Here is a 27,162-nt window from a genome sequence, read left to right as displayed (position 1 = left end):
TGTGTGTGTGTGTGTGTGTGTGTGTGTTGATGATGATGATAACGATGAAGATGATTTCTCAACAGGTTATGATACAGAGGTTGGAGAAAGAGGTCTGAAGCTGAGTGGAGGAGAGAAGCAGAGAGTGGCCATAGCTAGGACCATCCTTAAAGACCCTCAAATCATCCTGCTGGACGAGGTGAGAGAGAGAGAGAGAGAGAGAGAGAGAGAGAGAGAGAGAGAGAGAGAGAGAGAGAGAGAGAGAGAGAGAGAGAGAGAGAGAGAGAGAGAGAGAGAGAGAGAGAGAGAGAGAGAAAGAGAGAGAGAGTGAGAGAGAGAAAGAGAGAGAGAGAGATGTCTAAAGCATAATATGCGAATGACTCAAACTTAAGAGACAGAGAGAGAGAGAGAGAGAGAGAGAGAGAGAGAGAGAGAGAAGAGAGAGAGAGAGAGAGATACACTGAGACAGACCACGATTTCTCACATGTTTATAATAATAAATAATAAACTATTATTATTATTATTATGGTCATCATTATTATCATTATTATTATTATTATTATTATTATTATTATTATTATTATTATTATTATTATTATTATTATTATTATTATTATTATTATTATTATTATTATTATTATTATTATTATTATTATTATTATTATTATTATTATTATTATTATTATTATTATTATTATTATTATATTATTATATTATTATTATTATTATTATTATTATTATTATTATTATTATTATTATTATTATTATTATTATTATTATTATTATTATTATTATTATTATTATTATTATATTATTATTATTATTATTATTATTATTATTATTATTATTATTATTATTATATTATTATTATTATTATTATTATTATTATTATTATTATTAATAATAATAATAATCATGTTTTCTGTTGCAGGCTACATCATCGCTGGACACCCAGACTGAGAGAAACATCCAGGCCTCGCTGGCTAAAGTCTGTCACAACAGAACCACCATAGTGGTGGCACACAGGTGATATACTGATAATACTATTATAATACACTGTTATAGATAGTATATTACACTGTTATAACAGGTGACATACTATTCTATTATACTGTTATAGCTATTATATTACTGTCATGTTCTATACAAACTTGGTTTGGTCATTGTGTTTTTCCCTCTTGTGGACGTTTTGAGTGTGACCAATTGTGTGACGCCTGTTTCTACACCGGTTAAGCTTAGGCACTCTTTCGAAGTTGGTTAAGGTTAGAGTTTGTCTTAGAGCAGGGCGATAGAACACCAGCCCTGATTCCAAACTCTAACCTTAACCAACTTCGAAAGAGTCGCCTAAGCTTAACCAGTGATAAACTAGGCGTTAGGTAGTTTGCAGGCTGTTAGACCCGGAAATGGGCAAAGACACAGCTCGTCACGTGATTGGGCGCACATGTCAGTGGCCAATCAGAGAGCGTCAGTCAGTGGCCAATCAGAGAGTGTCTCCGCAAAATGCGGCTACGGAAAAAAACAACGCTGCGTGAATACTTTCGGCAACCAACATGCCCTTCCGCGTTGCTCTGATTGGCCGAGCGCGCGCATGCGCATGAGCCGCGACAAGCTCCTCAGAGGCAGGAATACTAAGCTCCCCCTTAACGCAATTTATACAAATGGAAGTATTGATTACGCCGCAACGAATCATTTAAAAAATATACCGTTAACTGGAATATGTTGTGCCTTTACACATATGTTGGATTATGTAATTGGTTTGTCATGACAAACCAATAAAAAATCGCGATTTACCCGGTGGCTACAACAACACACAGTACCTATACATGCATCATTGTTTACAATGAACGGTGGGGCTAATCTAAAGGACTGGACATGGACGCGTTAAACTAACCTAAAGTTAGTTGTTCACCAACAATCTACAGACACAAACAAACACAGAACCGGACTGTTATATTAAATTAATTGATTGCTGTTTAACGCGTCCGTGTCCAGTCCTTTAGATTAGCCCCACGTGTTCAGTGTTTTAAATTTTTTTACTGAATTTAAAAAGTAACGCGTTACAGTAACTAAGTTACTTTTTGCCGTTCTAGTACTCTAACGCATTACTTTTTAAATTCAGTAACGCTGTTACCGTTACTAAATGGTTTGTTAGTTCGTTACTGCGTTCTTTTTATGTAGATTCATAGCGAGCATCCTCCTAACTCCGTTTGATTTCGCCTGAGTTTGTTTTGTTTACAATAGAGAGCGTCTATTTCTTTCCGTAGCCGCATTTCTGGTTTTCGCATTTCTGATTGGCCACTGACTGACGTTCTCTGACGCTCTCTGACGTTCTCTGACCAGTCAGTGGCCACTGGCCAATCAGAAATGCGCAAACCAGAAATGCGGCTACGGAAAGAAATAGACCCTCTCTATTGTAAACAAAACAAAACGAAACGAACTAACAAACCATTTAGCAACTACTTGGAGAGCTAATTAATATACAACATGGAAACGAGATAAAGAACATGTTTGAGGCGCTGCTGGAGTCAACTGGACTAACGCTACTACATCTCGACCACCGCAGACTTTGGTGAGTGCAATGTGTTTACTGAAACTCAAGGTGATCAACGGATTTTGACTGTACGAAATCTGCCAGGGAATCTCATAATACTAATCAAACAATATAAATATATTCCTTTCATGCACAATTGATATCCTAACTATTCTAACGTTGCAATGCTTTGATTGATATCTTAAACAACGTTGCAACTTGCAAGATGGTGAATGAATGAATGAATGAAAACTTTATTTAACAGATTGCAGAATGGGTACAATACAGTACGGCTCAATACATACAATTGTTAAGGGGATGCAGACCTGAGAAAGACGTTTGTCTTGTTTCCATCAGGGTCCCCCATTTTCAATTCATATAGACATTTATGACATACACAACATACATGACATTTATGGCATAGGGACATATAGGTATTTAGTACTGATACATTTGTGACAAACGGTATTCAAATATACAGTACTGTTACCCCTAGCTTTGGGTAGGGCGTTCCACATTGTTGTGGCATAATTGCGAAACGTGTTTAGTCCCTTGTTTGAGCCGAATCTGGGTTTTACATGATTTGTTGAGCTTCCTCTGGTGTAGTGGTTGTGGTATTCACTGACCTTTGGGAAGTATTTTGACATGTACATGGGTACCCCGGTCGTATAGTGTATCTTGTAGACCAGGCCCATTGCAAGTTGCTGTACTCTGTCGTCTACTCTAAGCCATCCTAGGTTGTCAAAGTGGGCAGGGGTGAGGTGGGTTCTGGGGTTCAGGTCAAGTAGTAGTCTGACCAGTTTGTTTTGTGATGTTTGTAATTTTGTTTTAAGCGCCTTTGAGGTGCTTTGGTACCATGAGGTGCACGCATAATCGTAGTACCCTTGAATTATAATGGTTATAATGAAACGCTCCGGCGACATCAAGGCTGTTCCTTCATGGGCATGGGACTCGGGAGCAATCTTTTTTATTTTTTTTTTTTTTTAAATAACTAAATAGTTACTTTTCACAGTAACTCATTACTTTTGGGTGTAAGTAACTAGTACAGTAACGAAGTTACTTTGAAATGAAGTAACTAGTAAAGTAACTGAGTTACTATTTTTCAGTAACTAGCACAACACTGGTTATATTACCTATTATATTACCTGACAAGTATGGGCGTTTTACCCCACATTACCCTAATATTGATTATATATGTGTGCAACACATTGTAACCCTGTGCAAAGTGACTGTTTCTGACTGAGACTTTCTATTCAGTAATGCATAATGTAATATGGTTTTTGTTGTGTGCAACAGAAATATTACTTCTCCTATTATTGTCCCTTATTTGAAGAGATTAATGCACACAAGAGCTGTACTGGCCTAACAGAAATTATGTTTGTGCTTTCTTCTAGATAACTATAGTCAAGTTAGACCGCGCTCTCAAGTTCTGACACTGGGTGCTGTAATCCCATAAAGTTGAGTATATCAAAAGCAGGGTAGCCGGACCAGGCCCCGTTCCTTGTACCTGGATAACTGAGTTAGCCGGATAACTTTAACTGGATAACTGAGTTAGCCGGACTTTCCGATTCCCTGTACGTGGATTTTCCAAATCACCATGACAACAGATCCAAAAGTTTGAGCCTGGTCGAAAGCAGAGTTTAAGTTCAAGTTAGCCTGACCATCGCCACGCCCCCGCAAAGAAGTGACAGCCCGTTTCCTGAAACTATTCCCACAGTCTACGATCTGCATTATACCATTCTGAATTACGTTTTTGTGCTCCATTCTTCCAGAGGGGGCTTTTGAAATGTAAAATAGACCCAAAATGCTGATACTAAATTCACTTTGTCCTAAATAATGCACGTTATATATACCGTGGCGCTCGCTCGTGCGATGTACACATTATGTGGTTATTTTAATTGTAACTGGGATTAAGATGTCTGATGAGATGTGCTGTTTGACGGATTTGAGAAATTGAATGAGCCGTTGACGTCACATTAATGAATGAGGATAAAGTGATAAACTTCATTCAAAACAAAGGATATTCTAAACATGGGTCTCTCGTTCATTAATGTATAAACAATGAATTTATCCCATCTGGCACAGTGGTGCAGCGGTAGTGCTCAAGCCTGCCACGGGAGGGCCAGCCGTGTATAGGTGTAACAAACTGACAGCCAATGAAATGGGGTGCATTTGTCACGCTGTCCAAGGAGCTGAACTGCTCTCGTGCAGCCGTGTTCGAATCCCGGTCGGGGCAAAAGTCTGTCATACATTATCAAAGATAAACAGCTATGTTGAATCAATAAACATGAATATCACTAAATAAACATGAATATTGCACAGATTTAGATTATAATAGTAAAGCTATTATAATAGTTCAATGGTTGTGATGGCAAAGTTTGCGTCAGGTTCCTTACTGTATATTTGCATATCGTATGTCACAAATGTAACAGTACTATATACCTGTATGTCATGTATGTCCCTGTCATAAATGTCATGTATGTCATAAATGTCACTATGAATTGAAAATGGCAGACCCTGATGTAAACAAGACAAAAGTCTTTCTCTGGTCTGCATCCCCTTAAACATTTTGTGTATTGAGCCGTACTGTATTGTACCCATTCTGCAATCTGTTAAATAAAGTTTTCATTCATTAATTCTGTCCCCGTCTCTCCTTGTTGCACATATTTAGATTATCATTAGATTGTAGCGGCAGAGGTTTTTGTCAACTTAAATCATGTTTCTTAATTTATGCAGGCCTGTGGTCCCCAACACCTCTGGGGTCAAACACCATCTCCTCAGTCTTCTTAACATTTAAAACCAGACAGTTATTGTCGCACCAGTTTACAAACCACTGGATTTCCAAATAATAGTCAGCTAGGTCACTGTCATTCTTAATTAGAGCTAAAATGGCAGCGTCATCAGGAAATGTTCATATCATATCTGGTGAATTACCTAGCTCATGGAAGTCGGCCATGGTTCTCCCCTTGTTAAAGGGCGGAGACCCCTCTGACCTAAATAATTATCGCCCTATTTCCAGATTGTCTGTAATGGCCAAAGTCTTTGAATCTCTTGTAAACAAACTGAAAGAGTTTCTAGCTGACCATAATATTCTTAACAAGTCTCAGTCAGGCTTCAGATCCATAGTACTTCAGCGACTATGCTAGTCTCAAATGACATAATTGAAGCACTAGACAAGAAAAAACACTGTGCAGCATTGTTTGTTGATCTGTCTAAAGCGTTTGACTCTGTGGATCACGCATTACTGCAGAGGCTTGGCTGCATATAGGTCTTGGAAAAACGGCTTTGAGCTGGTTTAAAAACTATCTGAAAGAACTGTGTCTCAGTAATAATAATAATAACTTTATTTGTATAGCACCTTTCATACAGGGGATTGCAGTTCAAAGTGCTTTACATCAGTAAGAAATAAAACATAAAATCAGTGTAAAACAAGCAGCAAGAGCAAAGCATAAAGTGGGATAAAATAATGCAGATATATTAATCAATTCATATCAGAACCTCACGTTCCAATATGCTTCTGTAATCTGTTACAAAACATGATAAGGTTATAGTATGCACCCAGCAGATAGTGGGGCGTAAAGATAAAAGTAGAAATAAGTCAAATGAGCAGACATATAAAATCACAGTTTTTCACATTAGGATCTAACATCCTTTAGGGCCACCTTGTTTATGGTTTGATTCAGTTTTAGTAGAATGTAAAATACATGAATGATGAAATGAGCACATAAAGTGCAGACATACTATAAAATCCTCTGATATATAAAATAAAGGAGAATAAAGACATCCCTCCAGGCCTCCAACTCCCTCTGAAAAAACTCTGTCTCAACAAAGTCCTGGAATGGCATCCTGGGATTGGTGAGTCCTTCTGCTGCATAGGTCTGGAAGACCTTAGTGGAGCAGTAGAAGTACAGTATCTCACCGCTCCAGTCTGATAAAAAAAAAAGTGGATGGTGGAGCCATCTCTGAGGAACCGGGACTTTGGCTGACCACAGGCGAGGCAGGTGTGTGTCCTCTTGGGGAGCCGGCGCCGCTGTTGTTGTTGCTGCTGCTGCTGCTTCTCCAGCATCTCACTGAATGAATGAATGAAAACTTTATTTAACAGATTGCAGAATGGGTACAATACAGTACGGCTCAATACACACAATTGTTAAGGGGATGCAGAGCAGAGAAAGACGTTTGTCTTGTTTACATCAGGGTCCCCTATTTTCAATTCATAGTGACATTTATGACACACACAACATACATGACATCATGACATTTATGACATAGGGACATACATGACATACAGGTATATAGTACTGTTACATTTGTGACATATACGATATGCAAATATACAGTACTGTTACCCATAGATCCTAACTATTATAATAGTTCAATGGTTGTGATGGCAAAGTTTGCGTCAGGTTCCTTACTGTATATTTGCATATCGTATGTCACGTAACAGTACTATTGTTTCTGGCTTAAAGGCCAACCTTCATGTTGTATTTTTGTTCAATAAACAATGTGGACTAAACCTTCAACAATACACAGAAGGTTAACCCTTTCACTGCCACACGACAGACGGTTAACCCTGTAAACCTTCTAGTCCCAAAACATTCTGTGACTAATTCAGTGCAGATTGTAATGTATTGTCATCATGCAGCACAAGTACAGTACAACTAAAAGAGGTTTGGCATCCAACCAGAGTGACTATGTAGCAGTAACGTGAAATAGTAATATACACTGTACAGGTGGTTAAACTGGGTATAACATATATAAATTAGTACTATGAGTACTACATGTATGTACAGAGTTGTAGTATTAATATGTACAGTGATACAGGTATAAAGACACTATGGTAGTAACTAAGTCATTCTGACCAGCAGTGTAACTAGTAAGAGTAGGTAAGAGATATGTACAGATATATATATAATTATATACCAATGATGTAAACTACCCATAATTGATCAGTAGGGTTTAACCTGGAGGTTGGGCTTTAACCATCTGGCCCAGGGACTACAACTGAAAACTAGCAACCCTGCTAATGTTGCCATATTTACAGTTTTTAATTTGTATTCATTTATAAATGTATAACCGTTGATTGATATGCACTGTCCCTGATCAAATAAACGGAGTAAAAAATAAAAGCATAGCAGATAGATAGAGATAGATAGATCAGAAACAAAACACGACTCAGTCAGCTTCACAGAGTACATCCAACTGTTGAAACTGCCAACACAAACGCTAAAAAACAGTTTAACCTATTGGTAAACAAACGTATTGTTGAAAATATACAATATGACTGCTGTTGTGACATTGTTGGATCTTATACTGTAGTTTACATTTGAGAAAAAACGAACTCAGTCACTCGGTAAATCAATTCAATTGGAGTCTCTTTAAACAGCGGCAACACAAACCAAATAACCTATTGGTAAACAAACGTATTGTTGAAAATATACAATATGACTGCTGTTGTGACAGTGTTTAGGAATCGGATCTTATTTAGTAGTTTAAACTCACCTTCAAACTTTAACAGGTTGAATAAAAAACGCTACTTTCTCCAGCTCTGCCAAACGGATCTCTTCTTCTGTTCTTCTTCTCCTAAATGTGGATACAGCGGCGCAGCAGCCATCCACAAACTCGCAACAGCGCCACTAGTGGCCAAAATAATACATGGTTTTGTAAACAGGGAGTGGATGGAAGTTAAGGGAAGGATCGTTGTTAAGACACACGAGTGAATGGACGTTAAGGCCAACTACTCCAGGGTGCCGCGCGGACAGCGACCGGGGTTCAAAACCCGGTGTTTCCAATATGATTTTTTTGAATATAATATTAATGATTATACGCCAAAGTAGCCTGGTTTTAAGTTAAAATATTATAAATCTACATGCATTGAGGATGTCATTCTTTATATAGCTCTCAACGTGCACCAAATTGAATTATTCCTATATTGCAAAAAGAAGGAAAAGACTAGGGTCTCGAACCCCGGTCGTCTGCGTGATAGTCAAAACAACAACCCGTTAGACCACATTGGAGATAAGTTAAAGTTCGACTATACATCAATCAATGGGTAAGAGAGCCGTATCGTAATTCTGTATAAGTTTAACTAATTATTTTCGCTAGCAAGATCTCATTTGATTATTCAATCCAGCAGGCAAGTTTAAAGAAATATAATCTGATTGATTGAGGTAATGAGGGACTTAAAATTAGCCTATAGATAACGCATTTAACTTGTCGGCGAGGCGATTGAGCCGTATTGCAATCTGTCAATAAAGTTTTAAATCAATTAATCAATCAATGCCGTTAGAGAATCAGGATCTCTGCCATCGATACGTGCTGGATTTTCGCCTGAAGCGGCCACGCGCATTTAGCCTGAGTCGCAAGTCTGGCTTGAGTTAACGAGACTGAATCCACCTTCGAGGAACAGGAAAATCCCGGCTTCGAACATCGGGTTAACTGAAGCTGGATAATGACATCTTGATCGACTTAGTTGAACCAGGTACAAGAAACAGGGCCCAGCACTCTCAGGTTCAATGTTTTTAATGGCAGCCTGAATTGGAAACAGACATGTTTCGGAACTATGTCCTTCTTCAGTGATATGGCTAGCAATGGAAATACATTCAAGATGGTAGTTATATACACCTGGCAGGTAATTACATGACACGGCAGGAAATTACATTACGACGCAGGTGTGCCTGTGCATTGTGACCAAAGAAATGACCTATCAAAGTAGAGTCCAATCATAAATCCACAAATTATACATATATATAAATATATCTATATCAAAAACATATCTATATCATAAACAAAATCTATATCATAAACAAAACAAAACAAAATGACCAGAAACTTGATATATAACATATAACATGCCCTTAGTTTCTAGGGCTAATTGAGTCCCTTTACATATTTAATTAAATAGTTTCAAATTATACATTGAGCATCCTTGAGAAACATACCTCTTGTTTAGAAACAACAAACAACAACTTTATTAAACCAGAAATAATAATGTAGGTATAAGGAGGTTAGAGGAAACAGGTTAAAACGTTATCTTCGTTCATTCCTCTAGGTTCGATGCAATTGAACAGGTGGATATAATAATATTCACGTTGCAACAGCAACTTGTGTCTGTCTCCACCTCTCGCAGGCCTGAGTACTAACTCTAGTCCCATATATTTGAGATCGTTGACAGTATGTTTACACTTGGAGAAATGTCGAGCTACCGACGACTTGACATCTGAATTTCTCACAGCACATTTATGTTCACTGATTCTTGATTTAAAGGCTCTGGTTGTTTTGCCCACATAAGAAAGATTACAAGGACATTTTAGCAAATACACCAGATTAGACGAATTGCACATAATTCGTCCTTTAACGGGTATATTTTTCCCCGTTTTAGGGTGTGTGAAAAATTTACCTTTAATCATGCCTTGGCACTGTACACAGGCTTGGCAGGGAAAATTACCATCTGGGATATTAGACATAAAATGAGAAGGTTTCTTTAAGGGCAAGTCAGTTTTGACTAGGAGATTAGATAGATTCGCTTGTCTCTTGTAAAAATAATTAGGCGAATGTTGAAATGCTGCCCCTATAAGAGGGCCGGACTGCAGAATATGCCAATATTTATTGACAATACTCTGTGTGTCTCTCGTGATAGGACTGTAAGTAGACACATAAGATACTTTGTCTGTTTTATCTTCTTTCTTTCTGGGGGTGAACAACGTGGCCCTATCGATATGTTTGGTTTTGTTCAGGGCTTTGAGTGTCAAATCGGCACTGTAGCCTCTGTCGTGGAAACTGCCACGGAGAACCTCTGCTTGTGCATTAAATCTGTCATCCGTGTCACATATTCTCTTATAACGAAGGATTTAACTACAAGGTAGACTATTCTTCAAGGCTGGGGTGTGATAACTGGAATAATGCAAGAACGAGTTACGGTCTGTCTCCTTTTTAAAAACCTCTGTGTGTAATGAGATGCAATTAGGGGCTTTCTTGATCAGAACATCGAGGAAAGGTAAATTATGCATATCAAACTTCAATGTAAACTTTATCGTTTCTCTACAGGTGTTCAGGTACTCAAGGAAGGCAAAAAGATCAGATGATGAACCAGACCAAATAAAAAACAAATCGTCAATATAGCGCATATAGGATTTGACTAATTTGTATTATTAAAAATATGATCTACTTCATATTTGGACATATAAAGGTTGGCTAGGTTCACAGCGGCTGGGGAGCCCATGCTGAGGACTCTGTTTTGCAAGTAATATTTATCTTGGAATCTAAAATAATTCCTAGTTAGAACTAGGTCGGCTAAATTAACTAGCACTTCTGTTGGGGGGAGTAATACTGGGCTTTGTGACTGGTCTCACATAAATTAAGGACATCATTTTGTACCAATCTGCAGAAAGTTTCAACTGAGGGAGGGTTGAGATGGGGAGTAAACAGGCTACGGGGTTTAAATACTTTTCTTTTAGGAAAAAGGGAGGTGTCTGGCTCTGTTACAGGCCTAGCATCAACATCGACATCATCATTTGTAGGCACATTTTCGTTAGCAACATATTGAGTTCTCTTATCAAACCCTCTGGCATAAAATGCTTTTAACTTAATGTTTCTAAAAAACTTAAATAGCTCTACCTTGGTAGTAAAAGAGTCCACCTTACGAGCCGGGACAAACGATAAAACTTTGGAAAGGATATTGTGGTGCGGGTCGCTCAATAGTGCATCAGAAATGTTGACAATATTGGATGTAATGCTTATCTCCGGAACCGTGGGTTTCTTTCTCTGGCTCCGCCTCATCTTCCTGTGGGTTCTCTCTCCGGTCGGGGAGGAAGCGGAGCGTCCTGCTCGTCGCGAAAAATAGACTGGCTTCGGAGGGGGTATCTGCCCTGGGTGGGCGCCTCGTCTGAGCTCACTGCTGTGGAGGAAGAGTCAGTATGCCGTTGCCTGTCTCTGGGCTGCCAATTCAGCCTGTGGTTCCTGGAAGGAGGATGTTGGAGCCATGGGTACACCATATTCGCTGCATAGTCTTGCTCGTCTTTTCTCCTCTTGGCTCTCTTGTGCAGCTCGATGTCGTGTTTGTATTTATCAAGTTTCTGGTTCACTGACTCGAGCAGTTCGGTCAGTTGGTCAGGAGGTAAAATAGTTTTAATTTCGTCCTCTGACGAGGAAAGCTCCGCTCTGACCTTGGCTAATTCAGAGCCTTCATTATCAATGATTAAAAGTAGTAGATCCATAGAACATTTATCTAGGATTGAACACCATTTATCACAAAATTCTGGTGATTCTCTTCCCAGCGTGGGTTCCTTGGTGATGCGCAGGCCCCTCGGTATGATGTCATCCTGTTCAATTGCATCGAACCTAGAGGAATGAACGAAGAAAACGTTTTAACCTGTTTCCTCTAACCTCCTTATACCTACATTATTATTTCTGGTTTAATAAAGTTGTTGTTTGTTGTTTCTAAACAAGAGGTATGTTTCTCAAGGATGCTCAATGTATAATTTGAAACTATTTAATTAAATATGTAAAGGGGCTCAATTAACCCTATAAACTAAGGGCATGTTATATGTTATATATCAAGTTTCTGGTAATTTTGTTTTGTTTTGTTTATGATATAGATTTTGTTTATGATATATGTAGCAGGGTGGATTATCCCTGCTTCGTGGGAACGGGTGTGCACAGCCACTGGGTAGCGAGACACAGTAGAGCTCCGTCTGACTGCACCTTCGTCTTTGGGTCTGGAGCGTCAACTGGAGGCCGGCAGTGGGAGTGAATGGGGCCCGGGATTTACCAACCTGGTCTGGTACTCTGGTCTTCCTCTCCCTTCCAGGGCAGTCAGCTGTACTCCCCAACTCGCTCTCACTTCCCCCAATTACTCCTTTAACCCTCCCACACCTAGTGACTGAATTGTAATTAAATAACTTAGTTCCCCCCGCAAGCAGTACCCTCCCTCAGTGACATTAGAAACCTTACAGTAAAAAGGTGTAACACTTCCCCCGGTCCTGGTCCTGTGGGACCAGGACCCAGCCATTCACAACGCCCCATCAATAACTGTAACTGAGGGGTACAATTCCCTGACTGTATTACTAGATATGATACTTACTACCACTACCTTTGTACTTAATATTCGGCCACCCAGTACACGGCATAAATATATTATGATGAACACTGTCACGTAGATGAAACGGATCCAACACAAATGTACGAATTAGAAATAGGTCTTTATTTCTACACAGCGATGGTGTGTAGAGCAAGCACTTAATCAAATCAATCACATTTATGAATGGAATTAGTATGCACTTTTATGGCAAGAGTATTCGTCGGTATATCAATAGAGAATGTCCAATCTCTGAAGGCGCAGGTGGTACATATACGACCTGGAATAGTTTAAGGAATAACAGCAATGATACTTTAATGATTATATACTGGACACACTAGGGGGGGTTAATCCGGTCGCTTGTAAGCCGACAGGAGTAGGAGGGGGGGGGGGGTAGAATCCGGCTGCCTCATCCGGCCAAGGGTATCCCAGGTGAACCCACTGTAGTGCCGTTCAATGCGCCGGCGATCCTTGGACCACAGATGAAAGCAGGTGGACTCTTTGTGGGCCGGCGTTCTCCGGTCCACGGAGGAGAGACGTGAAGCGACCTCGTCTTGCAGAGCGTCTCCTCACCTTGCGTCCTCTCCAGGGGGGGGGGGGGTTCCAACACACGGCAGTGTCGGGGGTCTTTATCCATGGAATAATCAAAGTATACCAAGCATAATCCGTGCCTGGGAAGGCGGGCTGTCGTCGGTAGAATAATCCGGTATACAGGTCCACTCGCTCGTCGGCTCTGGGGCTCCTCGGGTGCAGCTTCACGTGGGGTCAACCACCCTGGATAAGCAGCCAGTTCTCTGCCCGAAACGATGGGGTACTGACTACGGTAGTATTCTCACCGCACGAAGCACTATATATTAACAGACTATTATTAGCTTAATAGACTACGTCCAACTCGACGATATAGTGCCAAATATGACTATTCAAATATTAATATACACGATGTCTCAATACCGATGGTAGGCGAACTTGGCCTTACTCCCACACGTGGCGTCGCGGGGAGGCTTTACGTCTGTGACTCTATTGGAGGGTAAGAAACTGGACTGAAAAGAAAGTCCTACTTTAGTAGCGCAGTATATATACGCACTATGAACAAATAGTCCCATTAGTGGTGCGGTAGTCAGATTCCTACGCGGAACTAGGACTTGTTCGTACATGTGGAGCGGTACGTTTGAACTGGGTCTGAGGGGTATGGCAGCCTGGCACCAAGGTCTCGACCAATAGTAGAATGGAGACTATTATGGGATGTTCAGTAGGCTAGAATGGATATTCAATGCATATTGTACAAGGAATATACAAGGGATATCAGGGAATATTAGAGAATATACAAATACAATTAAATATATATATATAAATAAATATATATATTCGGTTTAATCTGGCCCTTCACAACAGCCACCCCCTGATTGGTCCCAGACCTAATCAGTTAAACAGAGACAGATTAATCGCGTTGTCTATTTACACATAAGGGTTTGCTGTAGGGGTCAGTCAACTTCACAAAGTCATAGGGTTATAGGGTCATGGTCATCATCGATTGTGTCTGGGAGTCGAGGCAGTTCTATGAGCCTCGCCACGGGATGGGTGTAAGTGCGACCCTGGACGAGCACTTCAGCTGCTCGGACCTTGCCGTCGGCACCGGTGATCACTTTGCTTACGCGGCCGGCCGGCCACATAGCTCTGGGCAGTGATTGATCAATAATCATGACGACTGTTCCTTCTGTCAAATTGTCTCTCTCCTTTACCCACTTCTGGCGGGTCTGTAGAGACGGTAGGTAGTGCAGTAGGAAACTGCTCCAAAACTTGTCGGCTAATACTTGGCTGTACCTCCACATTCGTCGGCCGTTCGCTTCTTCAGGCCGGTACATTGTCTGGGGTAATGCAGGATCTAGCCGCCCCATCAGGAGTGTGTTGGGGGTAACTGGGTCGATATCCGCCACATCACTGGAGACATATCCGAGGGGCTTCGAGTTAAGTACTCCCTCAATCTCCGTGAGGACTGTCATTAGGACTTCTTCCGCCACAGTCTGGGCCCCAAGTACTGCGTACAGGGCTGTCTTTATGGAGCGGACTTCTCGTTCCCAAGTGCCACCGAAGTGGGGTGCGTTTGGGGGGTTGAATTGGAAATCAACCTGTGCTGGAGCGAGGTGGGTCTTAAGTTCTGGGCCCATAGCTTGGAAGCTCTCTCTCAGCTCTCTTTCGCCGCCTTTGAAGTTTGTCCCATGATCGGACAATAGGGTAGACGGTCTTCCTTTCCGTGATGTGAATCTACGGAAGGCCATAAGGAATGAGTCTGTGCTCATGGTCGGGAGAAGCTCGATGTGTATCGCTCTGGTGGTCATGCATTTGAATACAATACCCCACCGCTTCTCGGTTCCTCTTCCTTTCTTTATGTGCAGCGGGCCAAAGCAGTCCATACCCGTTGAGTGGAATGGCTTGTCACCGATTCGGAGGCGACATGGAGGAAGGTCAGCCATCCTTGGTATGCTGGGCTGCGCGCGCCACTTGCGGCAGTCTAGACATGTTCGCTGGAAGCGTCGTACCGCCTCTCTTCCTTGTAGGATCCAGTAACGACGTCTGATTTCCGCGAAGACTCTTTCTGCTCCTGCGTGATGTACATCCTCATCGTATTTCTTTATAATCAGCTCTGTGACCTTGTGTCGGCTGTTCAATACGATCGGGTATTTAATGTCATCCGGTAGATTGGGGGCTCTGCGTAGGCGACCACCCACTCTGATGGGGGTATGAGCGTCGCTCTCGGGGGCCAGATGAATTAATCTGCTGTCGGATGGGACGGGCTTTCCTCCCTGTAGACAGGCCAATTCATCGGGGAACGAGTCTCTCTGGGCTCGCTGCAGTAGAAGCAATTCTGCTTCCTCGTAGTTAGCTGCTGACATATCAGCGGGGGACTTGCACTCCGGGTGGTACCGCAGGAATGTTCTTTGTTGTGCACTCTCTATGGTCGTGCAATCGTCTATGTTAGGGTCGGTGGAGGCTACGGTGCTCAATCCACAGAACACAGACTTCTTATTTTCCACCTCCTCTGGACTTGCTTCCCTCGGGATAGGCATGGGCCACTGTCCTTCCGGGAGTCTTAGGAATGCGGGGCCGTCACTGTAGACATTGCGACGGGTGAGGTCATCCAGGGGCATCCCCCGGGTGATGACGTCAGCTGGGTTCTGTTTTGTATCAACGTAGCGCCACTCTGTTTCTCCGGTTAACTCTTCGGTTAAGTCTTGAATCTCGGTGACTCTGACTCCCACGAAGACTTTGTACTTGCATGAGTCCGATTTGATCCAGGCGAGTACCGTCGTGGAATCTGACCACAGGATTGTTCTAGACACCGGTATGGTGAGCTCACGTTGGATGAGCGTGGCTAGGTGCGCTCCGGCTAGGGCTGCGCAGAGCTCTAGACGTGGGATAGATTGTTGCTTGCGTGGGGCTATTCTCGAGCGGGCAAGGACAAATGCTGTGTAGATCTCTCCCCCCTTCTCTTGGGCCCGCAAGTAGGCTACTGATCCGTATGCGACCTCTGAGGCGTCACTGAAGACGTGTAAGTCCATTTTACATGTCTCTGGCCTCACCGTGGGTGGGAAGTAGCTTCGGCGCATATTAACGCCTGGGAGTGAGTGGAGCTCCATCTCCCACTCTCTCCAGGTGGATGCAAAGTGTGCGGGAATGGGGTCGTCCCAGCCCTGGTCCTTGTCCCACAATGCTCGTACAATCATTTTTGCCCTGGTGGTGTACGGTAGAATACATCCTAGCGGGTCATATTGTCGGGCGAGTGTTGTGTACACACTCCGTCTGGTGGTCGGCGCCGCCGCCGGCCTTCCCTGCTCCGTAGTCAGGGGCTTGTGTCTGTAGTGAAGCGAATCTGTTTTGAATCGCCACACCAATCCCAGGGTCATCTCCTGGGCTTCTCCCGGGATTGTAGCCATCCAGGTCTCGCTGCTGGCTGCCTTGTCCTCGGAGGAGAGGCTGCGCAGTACTTGCGGATCGCTGCTGGCCCACTGCCTGAGATCAAAGCCGCCTTTGATCAATGAGGCGCGGAGTTTAATCAGGAGAGCCTCGGCTTCTTCCTGGGTTGAAAGGCTTTGTAGACAGTTGTCTACGTAGAAGCTGTTCTTTACGCTGTGTCGGACCTCTTCGTCCGCTGCTGGGTCCTCTGCTACATGTTTCTGTAGTGCAAATGTAGCACAGCAGGGGCTGCACGTCGTTCCGAAGGGGAGGACTTCCCATTGGTAGATGGCTGGGTGCTCATCTCCTGGCTTCTCTCTCCATAGGAACCGTAACAGGGGCTTGTCCGCCTCTACTAATCTCACCTGCAGGAACATTCCTTTAATGTCCCCGCTGATGGCCACCTTTTCCTGGCGGAAGCGGAGTAGAACGCCGAGTAGGGAGGGGCCGAGTGTGGGACCGGGCAGTAACTCTTTATTCAGATTTTGGGATCCGATCTGGTAGCTGCAGTTAAATACTATGCGGTCTTTACCGTTGTGATGGACCTTGTGGTGAGGCACGTACCACGATTCAGTGGTCTGGTCAGCCTCTTTAATGTCCATCTTTGTGACGTGTCCCGCTGTGATGAGCTTCTCAATCTCAGTGCGGTATACACTCTCTTGGGCGGGGTTCTTGGCTAAGCGCCGCTCCGTGTTCAGCAGGTACCGTTCTGTGGCGTCTGTCTTGGCGTGGAAAGTAGGCATTCCTTCTCGCCGCAGGAGTGGCGTGGCGTATCTCAACACGCCGTTGACCGGGACTCTCTTGGTCCCTGTCTCGAGGAGGTGAATGGCGTAAATGTCATCTTTAGAGCGAATGTCTTTCTTTCCGTTCTTAAAGGGCATTTGTTCCAAGGTCCATAGCCGCTCTACGTGTTGCAGGAGTGCGGTTTCTCCCTCTCTGACTCGGGAGTGGAGACATCTAGTGGCTGTACTTCGGTTGAGAGATTTGGCGAGCGGGCCTTGGAGAGTCCATCCCAAACGGGTCTCGACTGCTGCAGGACAGCCTCGGGGTCCGGTATGAACCCGGTCTATCGGGACAATGAGGTCTGCATGGTCGGAGCCTATCAACAGGGTCGGCATAGCATTGTCTATGAGCGGGATCGGTAACTTGCGCAGATGTGCATATTTCTCCATCAGCTTGGCGACGGGGTATGTGTACCGCGACAGTCCTATTTCTTGGCTGGTGAAAGCGTCTGTAATCTGGTACCGTCGCTCAGGCTGGCCGCTTGCTGCGATAGAGAATGAGACATTCTCGCCCTTTATCGTCTTCAAATCTCGTCTTATTGTCCGAATTGTCATTTGGGTTTCGCTTCCCCGCAGCCCTAGCTGGGCCGCAGCGGAGGCGAGCAGCAGGGTCTTCTCTGACCCGTCATCGAGGACGGCGTAAGTGTCCAGGACTTTATTCTGGTAGCTTAGTGTCACACTCACTACTTTTAGGAGTACTCGGGCTCCACTGCTGCTGGCGGGATCGATGTACATGACGCTCGCTTTGCTGCTGGATGGTGCGGGTGAAGGGCGCCGTCTGTTACTGTCGTGAAGTATGTCCAGATGGGCTCCATCGCACTTGGTGCACCTTTTCTTTAAGCGGCATTCGGCTGCCATGTGTGAGCGCGCACAGCGAAAACAGCGCTTGTTGGACTTTATCCATTGACTTGCTTCCTCCGCGTTCAGCTTGGGGAAGGAGTCACATTGCGCTAGCCAGTGTTCTTTCTCACAGTAGGGGCACACTATCTTCCACTTCTCCGTTCTGGAGGGGGTACTGTGGCTCCTGCTGCTCGGTACTGACTCCGATTGGTGCATCACAGTCACCGATCTTCTTCCATCATTTAGTCGTCTGGTTCCTTCTCTGGAGCCAGGGGTGCTCCGTCCGAATGTATCTAGCCGTAGGCTGCTGACTTCTCTCGCCAGGAAGTCTGCTAGATCGAGGAGGTTCGGTTCGGGGCCATTCGGGTCTCGGTGGTCCCTCTGTCGCCTAAAACGCTCCTGTCGAGCGGGCGGCAGCTTCTCCAAGATCCTTTCCACATTTGAGTTGGCGTAAAGTTCATGCCTCCCCTTCTCTCTCTGCGCTCCCAACATCCCTACCAGGGACTGCACTCTGATGGACAGGTCGTCCAGTGCTCGATTGTCTATTGCTGGGGGTAAGCGGTCGATGTGTCGGATCTCCTGGATCACGTAATCCCATATGCGCCCATACCTCTGGTCCAATGCTACCAGCGCTGCTGTGTATGGGGTGGTGGAAGTCGCGTAGGCGAGCGCTATATTATGTGCGCGGGGTACCTTTAAGTGCTTCAGTAGGATGGCGTATTTGTGGCGTTCATCCAATACATCCACCAACATGGTCTCCAGACACATGCGGAGTTCCGTATACTGGGCCCGGTTCTCTTGGGTGAAGTCGGGTACCATAGGCGTGCCAATGTATGACGCTGACTGTGGATACATCGGCGAGCGTTGGGGGAGAGGCCTCCTAGGCGAGTCTCCTCCCGCTCCTTGGTATGGGCTGGTACCGGCAGTGTACCATGGCCCGCTTGTCCAGGTGCTGTTCCTCGGTGCGGGTCGTGCGTCGTGCTCACCCGTGTATAGAGTCGGGGGTCTGTAGCGCAGCTCCGCGGGAGTATAGCCTGGGCTGTACCGGACCTCCTGGTCCGGTAGAGTACTGTGCTGTCGTCGGGCGTGGTTCTCCTCCTCTTCCTCTTCGTCTTCAGTTAGGTCATCCAGTGCTTGTAGTCTCTGGTTTAGCCTCTCCACAGGATATGCTGCTCCTTCCCGGTTGCTAGGTCTCGCTTGGACCGGTGGGGGGAGGTGGTCTGTGGGGGGTATAGACCTCGTCTGTTGGTCAAGTTCAGGGTTGTTTACTCGGCTAGGGGATGCCGCCCTGGAGGTGTGTCTAGACGAGTTCCTGGAGCCTCTGGCGGAGGGAGAGGGTGTTGTCCGTCTGATCAGCTGTTCTATTAGTTGCGCTTGCTGTCTGTCGCGCTCTGCGTCCCGTAGAGCACCAGCAGCTGCTCGCTGGCTGTCTGCTCGGTCTCGGGCCACATTCTCTTCCCTCTGAATGCGTCTTATTTCTAGACGTATATGCTCTTCTTCGCTCCGCTGCTGGATCTGCAGTCGGTCGCGTTCAGCAGCGGCGTTCAGGCTGATGAGGAAGGCCTGCTGTAGGGTCCTCTCTGCCTCGCTGGGAGAAGGCGGTGGTATAGGGGAGCCTTCCCTCGGGGTACTCCTTGCGGAGCCTTGGAGCTCTATCTCCACGGTGCTCTCCCCGTCTTCTTCCGTGCCGAGTTCTCTCTCGGTAGCGTTGTATTCCTCCCGGGACTCATCGGGGACTACTTCTTCAGTACTGGCGGGGTGTGAAGTCGTGTCTGGTTCCCACTGGTCCCCACCGTGAACTTGGTCAGTTACATTAGAGCCCGTAGGGGCCTCTATGGTCGGGGTAGTCTGGGCGTTGGGGTTAGACATACTTTTACTTTCTAGTTTTACCGCGTTTACTGTTAGTAGAAGACTAGGTTGTTGACTGACAGCGTAAGCCTCTAAGTACTGAGGGAGCCGTCGTTCGCGCTGCGGGCGTTGGTTAGGAGGATCGTTTCGTGGAGTGTTCATCATAGGCCATTTCAATATTAATAACACTATATTAATATTACACTGATTACCCTCCGGCTCGAAGGACCAATTGTAACTGAGGGGTACAATTCCCTGACTGTATTACTAGATATGATACTTACTACCACTACCTTTGTACTTAATATTCGGCCACCCAGTACACGGCATAAATATATTATGATGAACACTGTCACGTAGATGAAACGGATCCAACACAAATGTACGAATTAGAAATAGGTCTTTATTTCTACACAGCGATGGTGTGTAGAGCAAGCACTTAATCAAATCAATCACATTTATGAATGGAATTAGTATGCACTTTTATGGCAAGAGTATTCGTCGGTATATCAATAGAGAATGTCCAATCTCTGAAGGCGCAGGTGGTACATATACGACCTGGAATAGTTTAAGGAATAACAGCAATGATACTTTAATGATTATATACTGGACACACTAGGGGGGGTTAATCCGGTCGCTTGTAAGCCGACAGGAGTAGGAGGGGGGGGGGGGGGTAGAATCCGGCTGCCTCATCCGGCCAAGGGTATCCCAGGTGAACCCACTGTAGTGCCGTTCAATGCGCCGGCGATCCTTGGACCACAGATGAAAGCAGGTGGACTCTTTGTGGGCCGGCGTTCTCCGGTCCACGGAGGAGAGACGTGAAGCGACCTCGTCTTGCAGAGCGTCTCCTCACCTTGCGTCCTCTCCAGGGGGGGGGGGGGGGTTCCAACACACGGCAGTGTCGGGGGTCTTTATCCATGGAATAATCAAAGTATACCAAGCATAATCCGTGCCTGGGAAGGCGGGCTGTCGTCGGTAGAATAATCCGGTATACAGGTCCACTCGCTCGTCGGCTCTGGGGCTCCTCGGGTGCAGCTTCACGTGGGGTCAACCACCCTGGATAAGCAGCCAGTTCTCTGCCCGAAACGATGGGGTACTGACTACGGTAGTATTCTCACCGCACGAAGCACTATATATTAACAGACTATTATTAGCTTAATAGACTACGTCCAACTCGACGATATAGTGCCAAATATGACTATTCAAATATTAATATACACGATGTCTCAATACCGATGGTAGGCGAACTTGGCCTTACTCCCACACGTGGCGTCGCGGGGAGGCTTTACGTCTGTGACTCTATTGGAGGGTAAGAAACTGGACTGAAAAGAAAGTCCTACTTTAGTAGCGCAGTATATATACGCACTATGAACAAATAGTCCCATTAGTGGTGCGGTAGTCAGATTCCTACGCGGAACTAGGACTTGTTCGTACATGTGGAGCGGTACGTTTGAACTGGGTCTGAGGGGTATGGCAGCCTGGCACCAAGGTCTCGACCAATAGTAGAATGGAGACTATTATGGGATGTTCAGTAGGCTAGAATGGATATTCAATGCATATTGTACAAGGAATATACAAGGGATATCAGGGAATATTAGAGAATATACAAATACAATTAAATATATATATATAAATAAATATATATATTCGGTTTAATCTGGCCCTTCACAACAATAACCCTCAGAACATAACATTGCCAACCGGTGGGCTGATGCAGATCTGGCATCAGCTCACACACCAACTTATTATTATTTACTGTCAGTTATGTTTATTATGTTTATTGTCTGTTGTCTCCACTTTGTTAGTCTTGTGTTCCCCTGTCTGTGGTTTGTGAATATGTTTTAGTCTGGTTGTTTATTTGTTATTGTTTTCCCAGTGTACTCTGTGTTCTATTGTTTCTGTCTACCACACCTGTGTCTTGTTTGTAATTACCCTCTGTGTCTATCAGTGTCTTGTCAATTAGTCTGTGTATATAGTGTTGTCTGTCCTGCCCTCCTGGGCGCGATCATTGTTCAATGTTACCTTTGTTTGTGAGTTCTGCATTGTTCCTGCCTAAGTAAACTGTTATCGTCACCACGTTCGACTCCTGTCTCAGCTATATTCACTCTGCCACCTGGGTTCAACATGAAGAAGAAGCATAACCGTAACAGAATGATCGCGCCGCCTAACCTGAACCCGGCAGAGAGGAGAGACGGAGCGAGCTTCGCGCTTGGGATCCTGGGCGCTTCTGTCCTGAGTGCCGACCAGGCAACCGCTCGGGATCTGGCACCATGGGACGCAGTGGCTGGGCCGCGGCCACTCCTGTGCTGGATCCCTGGGTGGGGAGTCGTCTGGTCCGCAGGGGAGCGTCGGGGAAGGGGCGCGGATCCCGACGCCACAGCCCCAGGGGAGGGGGTTCCCAGGGACGCAGGTCTTCCTCGCCGGCCTGGTCGAGGTCTCCTCCGCCCTGGGAGGTTCCAGAGGACGAGCCACCACCATGGCAGACCTGGAGGACGACGCCGGATTCCGCTGCCGGAGGGACCCCGGTCGGGGGTCCTGTACCACGTCCTGCCGCCAGGGAGCCTCCGGTTTGGGGTTCGGTGGTGGGTCTCGCCGCCGTGGAGACCCCAGCCCCAGGTCATACTCCGGAGCCGTTACCCCTACCCTCCATCCTTCCCTGTTCCAGTCCTCCTCGTCAGCCCCCTCCTCCCGATCCAGTTCCCGCGAGCCCCGTCCCTCGAACCCCCCTCCTCCCCCCTCACCTTTTCGTTGATGCGGCTTCCGTCCCCCCCACCCTCCCCGTTCCTGGGGGGCCTGCTGGGTCACCTGGGAGTCGACCTTCGAGGGCGGGGTACTGTAACACTTCCCCCGGTCCTGGTCCTGTGGGACCAGGACCCAGACATTCACAACGCCCCATCAATAACCCTCAGAACATAACATTGCCAACCGGTGGGCTGATGCAGATCTGGCATCAGCTCACACACCAACTTATTATTATTTACTGTCAGTTATGTTTATTATGTTTATTGTCTGTTGTCTCCACTTTGTTAGTCTTGTGTTCCCCTGTCTGTGGTTTGTAAATATGTTTTAATCTGGTTGTTTATTTGTTATTGTTTTCCCAGTGTACTCTGTGTTCTATTGTTTCTGTCTACCACACCTGTGTCTTGTTTGTAATTACCCTCTGTGTCTATCAGTGTCTTGTCAATTAGTCTGTGTATATAGTGTTGTCTGTCCTGCCCTCCTGGGCGCGATCATTGTTCAATGTTACCTTTGTTTGTGAGTTCTGTATTGTTCCTGTCTAAGTAAACTGTTATCGTCACCACGTTCAACTCCTGTCTCAGCTATATTCACTCTGCCACCTGGGTTCAACATGAAGAAGAAGCATAACCGTAACACTCATCACCCACGTCTGGGTTAGTACCAGGGATAATACCTCTCTCAGGCTTTAATTATATGGTAAGGATAGTACCTCTCTAAGGCTTTACTTATGGTACCACTGGTCAGTAACCTTCCCGCAGGCGAAGGGTTAATTAGATGGGAAATTATTATTAAAGAACAAACACGTTATCACACTCAAAGAAAATGAAAAGGTGGGCCAAAGGTGGGCCCACTGAATAATAGCCACATATTCAGGGTGCTACATATAGATATGTTTTTGATATAGATATATTTATATATATGTATAATTTGTGGATTTATGATTGGACTCTACTTTGATACGTCATTCCTTTGGTCACAATGCACAGGCACACCTGCGTCGTGATGTCATTTCCTGCCGTGTCATGTAATTACCTGCCAGGTGTATATAACTACCATCTTGAATGTATTTCCATTGCTAGCCATATCACTGAAGAAGGACATAGTTCCGAAACATGTCTGTTTCCAATTCAGGCTGCCATTAAAAACATTGAACCTGCGAGTGCTGGTCCGGCTACCCTGCTTTTGATATATTCTTCTAGATAACGCCATTCAACCATCATTTGGCCATGGGACTGGTTCTCGGCAATAAATCATGAAAATAAAAAAGCCTTTTTTACAAATCGCTGAAAACACTGGTGTTGACTGATTTCTTCTGCAGTTTATTATTGCATTTACATGTTGAAATAACTATCTCTTAGAGCAATAACACCTAAAAGCTGTAAATAGTTATTTAATGCCATTAGATTTTAAACACATTTTACACATACAACCCAATAACTGAACTATGTTTTTATTTGTTAACACACCCAGTGTCTCACCACTTAATAAGATGTAACACCATTAAAAGGTAATGTATATTCAATACACACTTTTTTCTAAAGCAAATGTTCTACAGTGGATGGGAGACGGGGTGAGTCACTGGAGTGTAACATACAGAATATATATCTGTACATAAAGCATTACCTGAGTGAGACATGAATTAAGCTAGTATACATAGAAACTTCTTTCAATGAAATACTCAATTAGTAGAGAAGATTTAAATTGTCGTAAAATCCGTAATGTATGCTTTTCCGGTTGCCAGAGGTTGAGGTGCTTGAGGCTGCCAGAGGCTTGGTCGATTTCCTTCAAATTGTCGTAAAAACCGTAATTTATGCTTTTCCGGTTGTCAGAGGTCTGAGGCTGCCAGAGGCTTGGCCCGTGAGAGGCTTCTGCGGGTCTGCAGCTGGACCCTACTCTATTTTTCTCTCCAGAAAGTGTTTTGCCATGAGGTCTGCTCTCAGCTTCAGATAACTTGTTTTTCCACCTCTGTCTGTGCCTTGGAAATTATTGCTTGTACGTTTTTGTATTGTGCAAGCATCATATTGTATTTTGTTTATAGATTTGTGAGTCATCTGTTTAAGAATGCTCATTTAACATGTTTGCTTAGTCTTGGCCACATTTGTGTTAGCTCCTGGTTACTGGTTAGCCTACCTGTATCAAAGGACTATTTCTGTTTCATATTTTAGTTTAGTGAACTTTGTACACATTGTACTTTAGGGCATAGTTACATCAGCATTAACCTGTTCCACACGATGTGAAAATCCGCATAAATATATACCTAGGTAAATGGAATATTGCTCCACTTCTACAAGGGCTATTTGCATATTCTTGGTATCTAGGTACATCTATGGACTATCTATTCACAGTGTCAGAAATATTGTGTCTATTACTAGGCTTGCTTAAATTGTGATGAAACAAAGGAGAATATGAATTATGATTTTTCTTTGCATCTTTTACAGTGAATAACACCATGATAATAATGACCAAATTTAAAAAACTGCCACTGACCTCGTTCAGTACCCTCTTGAGATCATGTGTACAAAAAATCGAAGGAAATTAATAAAGGGAAGATGATAAAACCGAAGGTTCTGTAGATACAGTACTGAATTCTCCCATCCGGACCAATGCAATTTGAAATATTATTATAGAATATAGAATAGATGCTTATACCTTACCTTATTATAGCCAATTCGCACATTTATATATATATACATATATTATCTTTCAAATGCCCGAGTTCAATTTGGATTTAGTATCAGATTCAGATTCAGATTCAGATTACTTTATTCGCCATTTCATACATGTACAAAAAGGAACGTGTTTTGGCATTACAGTGCATACTTTTTTTCACAATTAAGAACAATACAACAGTAAATAAATAATTTTAAGTAAAGTGCAAGACAGGACATAACAGTGAGACAACAATAAGACCGTGAAAGTGCGGTGGTTGGGGACATGGATACAGTGCAACACAAAGTTCAAGTCCAGAAGTCCAGCCCTAGCAGCTCGCCATATAGGGGGGGGGGGAGCAGGGGGACACCTGACTCGTTTACCAGGCGAGCTGCTGAGGGGAAGAAACTCAGTCTGTGGCGGGACTTTAGTGTCTTGGGCAGCCGTAGCCGCCTGCCGTGGGGGAGCATGTTGAAGAGGTTGTGACCCGGGTGGGCGGGGTCTGCCATGATCTTCCTCGCCCTCCTCAAGGCCCTGGTGGAATGTAGGGACTCGAGGGAGGGAAGGGGGCAGCCGATCACCCTCTCCGCCGAGCGAATCACCCCCGCTGCAGCTTGGCCTTGTCTCTGACCGTGGCTGCAGGGAACCAGGTGATGATGGAGAGGGTGAGGATGGACTGGATGATGGCGGTGTAAAACTGGACCATCATGGTCCTCGGCAGCCTGAACTTCCTCAGCTGACGTAGGCGTGCATAAGAACAGATAATGAAATCTACTGTAATCTACTGTACTTTTTTATTTTCCCCACAGTGCAACCGTTTTGAAACTAATTTCAGATCTAATTGTTCCTACATGTTAACAATAGGGAGGAGAAACGAACTGCGTTTCAATATTTGTCAAAAACATTACCTTTTGTGGCTTATTATCGCGAATCATAACAATTATTGATATGATTCATTCAGAACGCTGAACTTTGAACCACCATAGTATGTGACATGTCAGCTTTGCTCCAGCTTCTGGATCTCTTTTACTCTTGTTCACTACCTGTTGATTTGTGTACAGACACACACAGAGGGCAGGATAGTAAAAAAAGCATCTTCACGGCGAGCACTGTAGCAACACGAAAAACAAGGTACTCTGCAAGCTCTGCTCCTCCTTCTGCAGACCCCAAACCTTCACTCCCGTACAGTTGGCCATCTCTACATGATGTAATTTACATTTACATTTACATTTAGTCATTTAGCTGACGCTTTTATCCAAAGCGACTTACAAGTTCTGTACGACAGGTCATCAGGAAGGATACAACTCTATCAGCTGAGTAAAAATATTCATCAAAGTGTTGCGTGTTACAGTGTAGGTTAGTTTATTAGGACAAGTGCATGACAGTAAGGTTAGTTAGGGTGGGATTTTTTTTTTTTTTTTATTATTATTTCAGATAATGGTTGAAGAAGTGCGTCTTTAGTCGATGGCGAAAGATTGGACGGGATTCGGCTGTCCTAACTGGGGTGGGTAGTTCATTCCACCATTGTGGGGCAAGGACTGAGAATAGGCGGCTTCTCATTGATGACCCTCCCGGAGCTTGGATAGGAGTAGGTCTAAGGCGGCCAGAAGATGCAGAGCGTAGGGGTCTTGAGGGTGTGTAGTTAGAGACCATTGACCGAAGGTAGGCGGGAGCGGTTCCCTTTGCCGCACGGTATGCTAGATCGAGGGCCTTGAAGCGGATACGTGCAGCAATGGGGAGCCAGTGCAGGTCCCTAAGAAGTGGGGTGACAT

General features: G+C 44.6%; 1 protein-coding gene across 1 annotated transcript in view; it reads left to right on the top strand.

The window, feature by feature from the left end:
- abcb6b (ATP binding cassette subfamily B member 6 (LAN blood group) b) overlaps positions 1-27,162 on the top strand; it is a gene marked incomplete at both ends in the record, with an annotated part of 199,859 nt that overhangs the window by 98,965 nt on the left and 73,732 nt on the right. The window contains 2 exons of the mRNA XM_084314055.1: positions 51-178; positions 911-1,005. Of these exons, the coding sequence (XP_084170181.1) occupies positions 51-178; positions 911-1,005 (223 nt within the window). The remainder of the gene's footprint in view (positions 1-50; positions 179-910; positions 1,006-27,162) is intronic.

This window comes from Notolepis coatsorum (assembly GCF_963971535.1).
Source record: "Notolepis coatsorum genome assembly, chromosome: 5".
NCBI lineage: Eukaryota > Metazoa > Chordata > Actinopteri > Aulopiformes > Paralepididae > Notolepis > Notolepis coatsorum.
Note: the sequence above shows the minus strand (reverse complement) of the source record. Positions and strands in the feature narration are given on the sequence as shown.